Source organism: Melanostigma gelatinosum (assembly GCF_949748355.1).
Source record: "Melanostigma gelatinosum genome assembly, chromosome: 11".
Lineage (NCBI taxonomy): Eukaryota > Metazoa > Chordata > Actinopteri > Perciformes > Zoarcidae > Melanostigma > Melanostigma gelatinosum.
The window spans coordinates 27,062,256-27,077,150 of NC_136644.1; the positions used below are offsets into that span (position 1 = coordinate 27,062,256).

The 14,895-nt window shown below is 44.6% G+C and overlaps 1 protein-coding gene across 1 annotated transcript in view; it reads right to left on the reverse strand.

Moving 5' to 3' along the window:
* Window positions 1–9,337: 9,337 nt before the first annotated feature.
* The window catches only part of ncf4 (neutrophil cytosolic factor 4), a 17,453-nt gene continuing 11,895 nt past the window's right edge, over window positions 9,338–14,895 (reverse strand). Inside the window, exons 8-10 of the mRNA XM_079279178.1 lie at window positions 13,505–13,656; window positions 12,897–12,962; window positions 9,338–9,656 (exon numbers count right to left, since the gene is read on the reverse strand). Of these exons, the coding sequence (XP_079135304.1) occupies window positions 9,449–9,656; window positions 12,897–12,962; window positions 13,505–13,656 (426 nt within the window). The 3' untranslated portion in view covers window positions 9,338–9,448. The remainder of the gene's footprint in view (window positions 9,657–12,896; window positions 12,963–13,504; window positions 13,657–14,895) is intronic.

Genomic DNA, 14,895 nt, shown 5'->3' on the forward strand with positions numbered 1-14,895 from the left:
AAGAGACACAAATGCTCAAACTAGAGTCACAGATGGCGAGACGCGCACAAAAGGTCAATTATGAGGCTGTGGAAAGAGAAGACAATTATGGCGGATATGGGTCAATACGCACATTTATGCAGAAACCAATGAAGAAATACATCACGTGAAAGTTCAGACCCTCAAACCCAGGTCAAAGTCAACCTCTGTCATGAACAATAGTGCATCATCAGCACAATGTCAAAGAAAAGAAAATAACATAAATATCATTTTTGACTGTAAGAAATATTCAAAGAGGTTTTTATATTACAAAGATACAAAGATTATGAAAAGCCTTTCAGTGCTGCGTCCTCATCCTCCTCATCTTCTCCTTCCTCATCTTCCTCCTCGTCCTCCTCCTCCCCCTACTGTGGCCTTCTATCACCTCCCTCACCATCCTCCCATCTCTCCCGCCATCTTAGGTTTAGACAACTAAACTACTTCGTTAGGTTGAGACAACTAAACTACTTAGTTAGGTTTACACAACTAAACTACTTCGTTAGGTTTAGACAACTAAACTACTTAGTTAGGTTTAGACAACTAAACTACTTAGTTAGGTTTAGACAACTAAACTACTTTGTTAGGTTTAGACAACTAAACTACTTCGTTAGGTTGAGACAACTAAACTACTTAGTTAGGTTTACACAACTAAACTACTTCGTTAGGTTTAGACAACTAAACTACTTAGTTAGGTTTAGACAACTAAACTACTTAGTTAGGTTTAGACAACTAAACTACTTCGTTAGGTTTAGACAACTAAACTACTTAGTTAGGTTTAGACAACTAAACTACTTAGTTAGGTTTAGACAACTAAACTACTTCGTTAGGTTTAGACAACTAAACTACTTCGTTAGGTTTAGACAACTAAACTACTTAGTTAGGTTTAGACAACTAAACTACTCGTTAGGTTTAGACAACTAAACTACTTCGTTAGGTTTAGACAACTAAACTACTCGTTAGGTTTAGACAACTAAACTACTTCGTTAGGTTTAGACAACTAAACTACTCGTTAGGTTTAGACAACTAAACTACTTCGTTAGGTTTAGACAACTAAACTACTTAGTTAGGTTTAGACAACTAAACTACTCGTTAGGTTTAGACAACTAAACTACTTAGTTAGGTTTAGACAACTAAACTACTTCGTTAGGTTTAGACAACTAAACTACTTCGTTAGGTTTAGACAACTAAACTACTCGTTAGGTTTAGACAACTAAACTACTTAGTTAGGTTTAGACAACTAAACTACTTGGTTAGGTTTAGACAACTAAACTACTTGGTTAGGTTTAGACAACTAAACTACTCGTTAGGTTTAGACAACTAAACTACTTCGTTAGGTTTAGACAACTAAACTACTTCGTTAGGTTTAGACAACTAAACTACTCGTTAGGTTTAGACAACTAAACTACTTCGTTAGGTTTAGACAACTAAACTACTTCGTTAGGTTTAGACAACTAAACTACTCGTTAGGTTTAGACAACTAAACTACTTAGTTAGGTTTAGACAACTAAACTACTTGGTTAGGTTTAGACAACTAAACTACTTAGTTAGGTTTAGACAACTAAACTACTTAGTTAGGTTTAGACAACTAAACTACTTCGTTAGGTTTAGACAACTAAACTACTTGGTTAGGTTTAGATAACTAAACTACTTAGTTAGGTTTGGACAACTAAACTACTTAGTTAGGTTTAAGATGGAGGTTTGGGTTTGAATAACTACAGAAGTACGGAAATTACGTGACAAATAACTCAACGTTGACTTCTGTTTCACAAGAGGAACAAACAACGGTCTGCTGGAGGAAAGATCGTTTCTTGTTTGACCCAACCACCCTGTGTTTGCTTTAGTGGTCTTTATACTTCCTGGTTCATGATAATGTGGATTATATAGAAATAATGATGTGGAATGATGAGCCCAGCCTTTTCTCCCTTTACCCCCCCCTTCCTTTATCCTTCTACCTCACACTTTAAAACTCTTTGAAACAAGTTTTGCTACTTGGTCCTCTATCTGTACCTGCATCCCTCTCTCCTCCCCCGTCTCTCCCTCCCTCCCCTCGCTGACTCTCTCCCTGTTCTGACAGTGTGATCCATGGGGGCATTATCTTCCCATTATCTGTCCATCCCATAATCGTTTCCCTCACCTCGCCCGGCGTCTCTGGAGAACATTAATCAGCTCACAGACAAGTCTAATCACTGCTGTGAGGCTATAACTGGAGCTGCAGTCCATCAGGCAAGAACCGCACACACACACACACACACACACACACACACACACACACACACACACACACACACATGCACGTGCACACACACACACACACACACACACACATGCACAGGAAGTCTGTTACTCTCCCTCTACACAGATTTGTGGTGGAAGTCAGGTACACAAGCGTCAGTAGAATCAAGTAAGAAAACAGTCCGAACATGTGACCGTTGAAGATGAGGTCATGCGTTACCATGGAGCCCACACTGTCACTAACTGAGGAAATGTGATCTCATTTTGGAAAAACTAAACAGTGGTTTCAGAGAGAAGCAGAAAGAAGAGTACAATATGTGAAGGACAATCATTAACAGACGTTTAGCATCGCCTCAGTCGCTAGCATAGCATAGAAGAGCTAAAGCTAGTTAATGATGTGCTAACCAGACGGCAACCTCCGGTTCAGAAAAGTGAAGTCAAAGCTTCACGTGTTAAAGCTGCATTTTCTCTGGTGTCCACCAGGGGGCGACTCCTCTGGTTGTATAGACGTCTATAGAAAATGACTACTTCTCTCTTGATTTATTACATATTAAACATGTGGTGAATGTAAAGGTGGTCACTGAGAGGAACACGTCCCTTTGACTTCTGCAACAGCAGAACATGCAGAACTCAGCTGCCCGTCTGCTCTCCCACCGTTCTACTCGGCTCATCGGCTTGTTTGAATCGGCATTGCTTCTACTCGTTCTGGTTTTACCAAGAAAAGTGCCTTTTAAAGTGCTGTGCAACTAAAATGTATGATGTTATAATGAAGGCTGTGTCACGAGCCCTGATTTAAGACCGTACATGGAAGTGACTTGACAGCTCAGCAAGTAGAGACGTTTAGTCTCCCTGTGGTTCCAGCAGCACGTTCTCCTGCCGTGTTATTGCTTTTTATTTCAGTGACTTTCTTTGGAAATGGTTTGTGCAGGCGTCCAATTTGCAGCAATGCATTCTGGTTATTTTGCATCCGACAATCCGTGTCCAGACACATTAACGCCGCCCTGAAGGCCGACGGAGACGCTGAACGCACAGACACAGATAGGCACCAAAGAAACGAGCTGAAACGGAAAGGAAGCATTTCAATTACAATCATTGTTCATCATTTACGTCAAGGTGAAGAGCCGTAGTCATGGGGATGTCTCTCTTTAGTTTGGGGAACGATGTTTTGAAGCCTCGACTTCGACGATTTCGCGGTCGCCATGTTTTTTTTTTTCTTAGACTGATAAACAGGAAGTGACCATATCTGGACTATACGTCTCTGGTAGAGACCTGTCAATCACCGTGTAGCCCCGCCCTAAAGCAGAGTCACTTTCTCACAGACTTCTATACAACCAGTCGCCCCCTGATGATGACAGAACCGCAGAACCGCAGAACCGCAGAACCGCAGGTGAAGACAGGTTCTGAGTTGGTCTTTGACATCTCATCTCTCTGAATCCAGCCAGTTTCATCCCATTCATTCTTCTGCAGCACATTTTTCCCCAACAGACCTCTTTTCTTCCAGAATAATCCTGATTATGAATGGCTGCCCTCAGGAGGAGGAGGAGAGAAGAGGAGGAGAGAAAGAGAGGGATGAAAGGAAGAGAAGAGTGGAAGACCAGAGGCTGAGGAATGTTGAGAAACACATGAAACTATGAACGGACACATGCATCTGCACACGTGGCCGCAAACAGGCAGGAAACGAGTGATGCAGTTATATACATGATGTACATGGAGCTGGACACACACACACACACACACACACACACACACACACCGTTAAACAGGTTAAAAAGGACGAGTTAACGAGAGCAGCGTGAAGTGGGATGTTGTGGAAAGATAAGGAATGAGGGGTTAAGTGAGGAAGTATTTGAGAGTGTGTGTGTGTGTGTGTGTGTGTGTGTGTGTGTGTGTGTGTGTGTGTGTGTGTGTGTGTGTGTGTAGAGAGAGAGGCTATAAATCCAGAGGGGGAAGGCAGCAGACACAGCTGCTTCTCACTCGTCCAGATGTCAGAGAGAGAGACGGAAGAACATGGAGAGAGACATGCAGAGACCTATACTGTACACATCAAAGACAGCAACACACACACACACACACACACACACACACACACTACAGATGGTGTTGGGACTCATTGACAGCATCAGGGAAGAACGCTTTGGACTCTGTGAACGAGCTCCTCTTCCTCACTGCAGGACCGGACGACAACGTTTCACCAGAATCCGACCCGGTGGCTCCGATGACGAGCATCAAGAACAACTATAGAAACAGACCATCTTCTCTCTGATGGTCTCTGTACTGATGGAGGTCTGTAGAGGATCAGGACTACACATGTCAGGCCTACTGTGTAGGCGGGGCCTGCATGTCAGGTCTCTGTGTAGGCGGGGCCTGCATGTCAGGTCTCTGTGTAGGCGGGGCCTACATGTCAGGTCTCTGTGTAGGCGGGGCCTGCATGTCAGGTCTCTGTGTAGGCGGGGCCTGCATGTCAGGTCTCTGTGTAGGCGGGGCCTGCATGTCAGGTCTCTGTGTAGGCGGGGCCTGCATGTCAGGTCTCTGTGTACGGGGCCTGCATGTCAGGCCTCTGTGTAGGCGGGGCCTGCATGTCAGGTCTCTGTGTAGGCGGGGCCTGCATGTCAGGTCTCTGTGTAGGCGGGGCCTGCATGTCAGGTCTCTGTGTAGGCGGGGCCTGCATGTCAGGTCTCTGTGTAAGCGGGGCCTGCATGTCAGGTCTCTGTGTAGGCGGGGCCTGCATGTCAGGCCTCTGTGTAGGCGGGGCCTGCATGTCAGGTCTCTGTGTAGGCGGGGCCTGCATGTCAGGTCTCTGTGTAGGCGGGGCCTGCATGTCAGGTCTCTGTGTAGGCGGGGCCTGCATGTCAGGCCTCTGTGTAGGCGGGGCCTGCATGTCAGGTCTCTGTGTAAGCGGGGCCTCATCAGGTCCAGGCTGACGATAGGGGCGAACGTCTATCATCTATTTCCCTCTTCAGGGTGTTTTGACAGTGAAAGTGGAGCCTTCACTGTCTTTGTTCTGGTGTTTAAACGGGCACACGACACACACTCACGTTAACACGGGTCACAGGCAGAGATGGGCAAAGATACATCAAAATGTATTTTGATACAAAATACAAAATACCCCTCAAAGAAATGTATCAAAATAAAATACAAAATACTGGTGCCAGAAAATGTAACAAAATACAATCCATGTATTTTGTATTTAAAATACAGGAAATACTTTTTTTTTCTGGATTTTCCGTTTTCTCACAATTTGGTGTAGCAGAGTATTGAGGTTTGGGCTATATAATATAATATAATTATATATAATTACATGTAATATAATTATGTATAATGTACACAAAGCTCTGGTGAAGCCACAAAGAGGAAGAACAGTCACAGCATGTCAGTGTAATGAAGCACATCTGTGCTTGTTGATGGTTCTTCTTGAACATCATCTTGCTGAGACATGTTGTCCACCTGGCCAACTGTAGAATGATGAAATAATAAAACGAAGAATACTTTCATAATATGCCTTTTAGATCAAATATATTGGATATTTCATGTTTTTTAGGTTTTTTTTCTACTGTGGAATGATAAAATGTTTTCACCTCCTCATCATATTTTCTGTGCGATATGTTGCTGTTAGGAAGTTCATTTGTCTGGATGTCTGAACACATTGACCTATTTGGTCGAGTACAAAGGTCACTTTTCTGTCCTGCCCATCTCTGGTCACAGGTGCATGCTGGGAGAAGACACAACTCCAACCACACAGCGGGGAGTCTCCTGGGTAGATGGATACATGGATGGATGGATGGATAGATTGATAGATGGACGAAACCACAGAAACCAACTCAAACACATCAACACATCTGGGTCGGGGGGGTCGCTGATCCCACAAACACCACAGGAGCCATCACGGGCAGCAGCTCTGTGTACGCTCAAACCCGATTACAGTTTGGCCCGGCATGAAAACGCTTCCGCTCTGACATCAAACACAAAGTCACGAACTACAAAGGCTTTTCTTTTCTCCCCTTTGTTTCAGATGCCAGCAGCAGACGGAGACGAGGAGAGCAAGCAGCCGAAAGATAACGGGATTCAGAGAGAGGATTGGACCGAGACGATAGAGAGACGGACGAGAACGAACACAAAGAACAATGGAAGCAGATCAGAACAATGAGACACAGATAATTCACACTGTGTGTGTGTGTGTGTGTGTGTGTGTGTGTGTGTGTGTGTGTGTGTGTGTGTGTGTGTGTGAGAGTGTGTGTGTGAGTGAGTGTGTGAGTGTGTGTGTGTGTGAGAGTGTGTGTGTGAGTGAGTGTGTGAGTGTGTGTGTGTGTGTTTGAGTGTGTGTGTGTGTGTGTGTGTGTGTGTGTGTGCCAACTTGTCTTTTGCCCCTTTCATATCTAAGGAGAGAGACAGATTTAAGAGACACAGACACAGACACACACACACACACACACACACACACACACACTCCTCACACCAACACATCAGACTCCCAGCAGTCTCTGCCTCCTCCACAGCTTCATCATTGACCTCCTGTGTGTGTGTGTGTGTGTGTGTGTGTGTGTGTGTGTGTCTGGCCATCTGTGAGACTCACTCGTCCTGTGTGAACATCACACCGTGAGCGTCTCTGTCTCCGGTCCATGGCCTCTCTGCTCTGCAGGCTGAACGGAGGGAAACGTTTCTCTGCAGCGCTCCGGTTGCTGTAGAAGCAGCTACAGATGCTTCATGGTGAAGCACAGAAACAACACTTCGTCCTGATGCTGAGGAGACGATGATGATGATGATGATGATGATGATGATGATGATGATGATGAAGATGTGCTGGGCCTATGCAGCATACAGTCAGCTGACAGCAAGCAGAACGTGGATCAACGGCGCCCCCCTGTGGCGAGAAGCAGAACGTCAAACTGAGAAATTGCTGGATTCACACAGAGGGTCAAACATTTACATCAATAACAAATCACAATCCACTGTGTGTGGATTATATATCATGATATATTATGATATATTATATATATATCATGATATATGTATATAACATGATATATGTATATAACATGATATATGTATATAACATGATATATGTATATAACATGATATATGTATATTTGATGATATATCATGATATATTATATATATATCATGATATATCATGTTATATTATATATATGTATATATCATGATATATCATGATAGCGTGGACCTTCCTGCTAATTAAAGACTCAGAAGTCAGTAAATCATTTTGTACTGAAAGGACCTATAGGAGTGTATAGAAGTGGACGCAGTGAAACCATTGATGTGTGGACTCCTGTTTTGAAGACCCAAATTCAGCATTTTGGTCTAAAGCATCCCCTGCTTTATGGTCTATTAGAGACCTGTCAATCACCGTGTAGCCCCGCCCTAAAGCATCCCCTGCTTTATGGTCTATTAGAGACCTGTCAATCACCGTGTAGCCCCGCCCTAAAGCATCCCCTGCTTTATGACTTCATAGACTTCTATACAACCAGAGGAGTCGCCCCCTGGTGGTCACTAGAGAGAATGCAGCTTCAACACGTGAAGCTTTGCTGCCAGGTCAATAGCGCATGAAATTTGTGGCTGTTTACAAAATCTATAAAATCCAGAGCATTGCATTGTGGGATTGTTAGCAGAAAGTAGTGTACATGACACATGTTCTCCTTTGTGGGACTTTTTCTCGGACACTATGACAAACAAAGATGATCCATTAGCGTCTGAAATCTGAATTCAGCTCTCGCTGTGGACTCCACCACGATGTGCGTGTTACCTAAAGTAAAGCAGGAAGCAGTTATTGATTATCGGCCCAAAGGACAGTTTTAAACTTTCACAGAAAGAAGAAAAAAAGAATTGCTCTGGATTTGTTACCTTCTGTTTCTGGAGCAATCGTTCCACTGTTCTGGATCTGACCAACACACGTTGACAATAAGCTCTAAAGACACTCAAGCGACACAACTCAAACTAACGGCTCGATTTCCCTCATCAGGAAGCTGTGAGTGGATATCCGTCTCACTGCAGAGCTCTTCACAAAGCAACGTGATTCAGAGAAGAAGAAACAACAATCACCAAAAACAACTGCAGTGAAAAGCAGCAGCACGTTATCAGGATGTGGTTGAACTCCCTCTGTGGGTCCTCACCGGCAGCTCATGTTTCACTGAGTGAAGACTCGTTATTTCTGGAGCAGCCAAATGGCAGAAATGGGTGAGAGAGAAGAGGAGAAGGTGAGAGGAAGGTGAGGGAGGTAAAGGAGACGGACGGCACACAGGAACCGCTAAGGGGAACCTAACATTCAGTCCAAAGCACGTCTCTGTATCTCAAGTGTTCCTGATGCAAGTGTGGATGAAATGTCAATTTATTGTCGTTTCGTTACATCACAGACATTCACGTGTAGAAGACTACACGTGAATATGAACATGACCTCATAGATATCACCATCAAACTTCACCATTTCATCACTCACTTTCAGGAGGATTTATTGTGTTACAAGTTTACTGAAATGTAATGTTTAAATATGTAAATGGACATTTTTTAATGTAACTTTTGGTGAATTCTACAGACGTAAACAGACAAAGTAGTGAAATAAACGTTTTCTCTCCTGTAGTCTGAAAGAAGACGAGTTATGGAAGAAGAATGGAGGAAAATCTGTAAATTGATGCGTGCAAAACAAACAGCTATGTTTTTATCTCCAGAGCGTCTCTGACTTAGATTCCTCTGCAGCATCAGATCAACAGAAAGAGATGCTACGATGCCCGTGTGCTCTGCAGCAGGACGCTGTCACACCGAGTCTCACGCGATGACGTCACAGCTAGCAAGCCAGCTAGCAAGCCAAGCTAACGGCGGTGCTGTTGTTTGAGATGGATGTAGTCTGCTGAGCGGTTTCACACTAAATGAAACAAAAGGATCTTTTAAATGAACAAACATTTGGATGATTTAAATGAAAACGTGATCAGGACATTATTTTATCTCTCTCCGTTCACTACCGTTCATGTTTCTCTCTATTCAATCCTTCCGTCTCCGAGTTGATCTTCAGCTCAAAGGATTCTTTGTTCTGATTCCAACAAGACAAAGTAAAGCGTGCGAAATGTGAAACTTGTATTAAATGAGTTTATTAATAAGTGAAGTGAGTTGACTGCACAGAAGACACCAGCTAACAGTATCGACTTGGCTCCAGTTCTGAACATGGTGACTTCTCCCGTTGACCTCCGCTCTCTCAGGCCTCGGCGTTGTACACGGAGAGGTCGGCGGCCGCGGTCACGTACAGTTCCCATGGAAACTGATTGACAGGTCTCTGGACCGTTCCCCTCTGAGCTCGGCTCTCTCTGATCATCAGCTGGACGTCCTCGTCGTCCAGGATGCGGACGAGGTCGCCCTCGGGGTCGCGGTAGTTCACGGCGATGTCGTCCACCTTGAAGACGTTCCTGAAGGGAGACACGCGGACGGGAAGACTTTTTAAAGTTTCACTTCCGACTTTCATTCGACTAGAACGCGTCACAGCAGTCTGCAAACCAGGAGGAGGAAGAATCCCCAAAATATCTCAAACCAATGACACAAAAGGAGGTTCAAGCTGCTTCGTGTTGCGTTCAATGAAGAACCATCAACGTTACAATGAAGCTGTTTTAACTTCTGTTCATGCAAAATATAAAAAAGCACACGAGACCAACTGAATGTAGCTTCCAACAGATGTAAATATCTTTACAAATGTAAAGATATGAAGACAGAAGACAGCAGCACCACAATAACTTTATTCTACTTTCTTATTCTAATAGGATTTGTACTTTCTGGATATTGTCTCTTGGGGACGGTTCTGTGAGAGTCAACACACTTTCAGGTTTCTTGCATGTTAAGTGGTTTGTTTACTTCAATGTTAAAAGCAATAAAAGATGTTTAATGAAGACAACAAATGAAGAAGAGCCTGCACCCTTCATCAGGCGGAGGAAATGACCCATGTGGTGTTTGTTGATATATTACATTTTAATTAAAAATTTGCTGAAAGAATTATTACCAAGAAAACACGTGGTGGAGCAAAGGAAATGAAAAGAGAAATACATGCAGATATGAAGTTACCAGCTTCTCCATATTCACTTCTTTGTTTGTTTTGCATAGACAGAAAGAAACGGATGCAGGATTTAACTTCCTGTCACCAGCACAGACACGCGTCTTCACGCGTCTTCACGCGTCTTCACGCATCTTCACGCATTTTCAACCCGAGTCCCGCAGATACACAACATATACAAAAGTCTATTTTTCGCAGTAGTATGGTCACAATGTGTACAATTACACACTCTACGTACTCCAATATGAGGATAATAACCAGCAGCATTGCTGAAGTCTCTCTCAGCTGATACAACACCGATACCGTCCCTAATGTAAAAGGGACGGTGTGTAGGATCTAGTGGCATCTAGTGGCGAGGTAGCAGACTGCAACCAGCTGAATACCTCTCTGTTGACTCCTCCCTCTCAAACACTGCGTTAACGTGAAGTGCAAAGAAATCGTGATAACATCGTTTCTCTCGCCATCTTTAGCGTAATATCACTACTTTAGGAGCAACGAAAGTCAAGCGGCGGCTAACGTTAGCCGGGCCGGACCAGAACCACCTTCACATGCTCCCTTTCTTTAGCGTAACGAAGTAAAAGTACATTCTGAAAATGTTCAGAATCAACAAACAATCCGTTTACAAATCAGATAATGATGATTTGCTACGACTACAAACAACAATTAAATCATCTTCTTTGTTCTTGGTTGTCTAAATGCACGTCTTTGAGCACTGAAAGGTGCTGTGAACACAATCAACACGCCGGCTGAAGTGTGCTCGGTGTGTTTTACTGAAAGTACTTGCGTTTTTGTATTTTGTTTTTAACCCTAACCTTACCAAGTAGTTCTGTTCCCTAATCCTAACCGTTCAATTTCCTTGTTTGTAGAAACAGTAACCCGACACTTTCCCAGCAGCTGCATGAAGAGCAGCCTACGCTTAACAAACATAGCCTGTAAGTACCGTTAGCATCCGTTAGCTTGTGGGGTCTAGAACGACGGATCCAGCGCAGCTGCTCTTATTAGAAATAGTGGACGAGTAGGAGCAGCAGTGCATTTTGGAATTGATGATTTCCCAGCAGAAGGTCATCCAGCGGGCAGGATTGGACCCTCGGCCGTATGTTTGACACCCCTGCTCTATGGACAGGTTTTGGTTTGTTCTGGGCAAAAAACAACCTCCGACTCTTAAACCTGAAGCCAAAGCTTCATGCGTTAAAGCTGCATTCTCTCTAGTGTCCACCAGGGGGCGACTCCTCTGGTTGTATAGAAGTCTATAGAAAATGACTCTACTTCTCTCTTGATTTATTACCTCAGTAAACATTGTAAACATGAGTTTATGTCTCAATCTCTAGTTTCAAGTCTTCTTCAACACAGCATGATGTTCATTTAGTACATTATGGTCCATTTAGAGTCACACAGACATAAAGCAGGAGATGCTCCCTGTGTAGATATGAAGGTCTCATTCTTAGGTTCAGGTGATTACACAATAATGAAAACATTATATATTATTCTATGATATAACACTGCTGCTGATAGATCCCCCACACACTGATCCTCTGAGATCACACAAGAAGCCAAATAAATCTGCAATAATCCAAATGTTCATGTGATTGAATTCACAGCTTCTGTTCCATTTACACTCGTTTTCAGTTCATCCTCTTCTGCGGTTCATCACCATTTCTTTTATTCTTCCTCGTTCTTGTTCAGACGACTGAATCCTCTCTTCTCCTACTCACCACCTCCTCATACCTCCACCCTCTCCTCCCCCGCTCCCTTCACTCCCCCCTCCTCCCTCTTTGCAGTGCTCAGCCATATTAAAAACTCAAGCTCAGGGTCTCATCCATCCTTCTCCAGGGCTCGATGGGCCTGAACGGCACAGGAACAATACTGAGCAGATAAGCGGATGCAATGAACTGATTATGAATGGGGGGGGGGGGATCATCGTAGCGCTCACCTGTCTAAATGAGCAGATAATGAGAGACGGAGAGAGAGGAAGACGGCATATGTGCAGGTTTGCTGTGCAGTTAAGACGCCGTCCCTCAGCGATTAACGGACTTCATCATTTGTAATTAACACCGAATACAGAAACCAGACGGAGCGGAGAGCGCTCGCAAAACTTCGTCAATCGAAAACGTTCATCAGTCCACGGCCAGGAGACACTCTGCTAACATTCAAGAGCAAAACACCAGCTTCTGATAGAAATCACCTTCTCTGACGCTCTACTTCATTAAGATGTTCTCAACGAAGCGTGTTCACCTGCTTTACAGATGGATGGTTACGAGTGATGTGATTCTAGGAGGAAGCGGCTGAGATAAGACCCGTGATGTGATTATGATCCAACGCTTTCATGCTACAATCTCACGCTCCGAGCGCTCATCAGATCCTTCGATGTTCCGTCGTCAGTAGTTCACTCACAGGCGTGAGGCCGCATACAATCATACAGTCGACTCTCAACACCCACACAACTCATCCTCACGCGTCTCAGCCGCTGCGTCCTGCACGGCTTCAATGAAACACCACACTCTCAACGGCCTTCAGATCTCTGGTCCGCCCTGAACACGCTGCATCGCTGCCCAATGCCAGGACAGCGGTAGCGAGTTACGTAAAGCAGCGTTTGGCAAACACCCACCTCATGCGAGACAGAAGGTCCTTGTACGTCGGCTGGATAGTGAGGTCCTCTTGAACACACACATCTCTGGAGGAACAAACACAAAATCAGCTCTTTAAAGCACAATTCACCCGAAGGAGATCATCACTCCGAAAGAGGTAAATATCAGATATGAAACAATAAACTGAACACGAAATAAAAAGGTTTGCATCCACGGATGAAGGTTGAAAGAACGGCCACAACCTTCGTACAGTTGCACTTGTTATTTCATAAACAAGATATCACACGTCATGTTACCTCCAGTGGTGCAACATGAAGCGTACGGAGTTCAGACTTTACGTCTTCACTGAAAGATTTTCATTTCATACAAAATGAACCAAAACACTGACAATGAGGAAGATGTGTGGTCGGTAATAATGAGAACACGAACATATGTAATAAGTATGAATCACATGTTCGTATATATGGCAGAATAAGTCGCTATCGTACTTCTTGTAACGACCACAGACCGTATTTCCTGCAGCGTCTTTCATCAGAAGACGAAACTAAACACTTGTTCCTCAAAACAATACTTTTGTTTTTCCTAACAAACGTTATAAACCGGCATCAGTAAAGACTCCCAAACAGACCTGGTGTGGACTCCAGAGGGGGTGAGCAGGAAGCAGCGCAGACAGCTGTAGGAGGGGCCTCCACCCCCGCCTGCTGAGTCACTCTCTGGGAGGGGCTTAATGATCTTCACAAAGGATTGTGGGAAAATACCTGTTTGATTGTTGACCGTGCCCTGAGGAGACAGAAGAGATGGAGAGAGAGAGAGAGAGAGAGAGAGAGAGAGAGAGAGAGAGAGAGAGAGAGGATGGAGTGATAGACGATCTGACTGTGAGACGTTATGTTGAGTGTTGATGGTGCTATGTTAGCTTAGCATAGCATAGCACCGACCATCCAGACTCCATTCAGACATCAAGCATTTAATAAGCTTTTTTTTTTTGCTCGTCGTCTTGAAGAGAACAAAAAATAAATTCAGACTTTTTACAAATCTGCATCATTACGTAGTCATCATTCATCATCATCATCATCATCATTCATCATCATCATCATCATCATCAAGCCTCATTCTGTTCTGTTTATTGCAGTTAAATCAAAACAAAAGTCTTTATTCATAATGCTGCAGTGAACCTGACGACCCGGATAAAATATCTCTCTCCTCCATCATTCTCCTCCATCACCTTCCTCAATCACCTTCCTCCATCACACTCCCTCCATCACCCTCCCTCCATCTCTCTCCTCCATCACCCTTCCTCCATCACCTTCCTCCATCACCCTCCCTCCATCACCCTCCCTCCATCACTCTCCTCCATCACCTTCCTCCATCACCCCCCCTCCATCTCTCTCCTCCATCACCCTCCTCCATCACTCTCCATATCTCTCCTCCATCACCCTCCCTCCATCTCTCTCCTCCATCACCCTCCCTCCATCACTCTCCTCCATCACCCTCCCTCCATCACCTTCCTCCATCACCCACCCTTCCTCCATCACTCTCCTCCATCACTCTCCTCCATCACCTTCCTCCATCACCTTCCTCCATCACCTTCCTCCATCACTCTCCATATCTCTCCTCCATCACCCTCCCTCCATCTCTCTCCTCCATCACCCTCCTCCATCACTCTCCATATCTCTCCTCCATCACCCTCCCTCCATCTCTCTCCTCCATCACCCTCCCTCCATCACTCTCCTCCATCACTCTCCTCCATCACCTTCCTCCATCACCTTCCTCCATCACCCTCCCTCCATCACCCTCCCTCCATCACCCCCCCTCCATCTCTCTCCTCCATCACCCTCCCTCCATCTCTCTCCTCCATCACCCTTCCTCCATCACCTTCCTCCATCACCCTCCCTCCATCACCCTCCCTCCATCACCCTCCCTCCATCTCTCTCCTCCATCACCCTCCCTCCATCACTCTCCTCCATCACCCTCCCTCCATCACCTTCCTCCATCACCCACCCCTCCTCCATCACCTTCCTC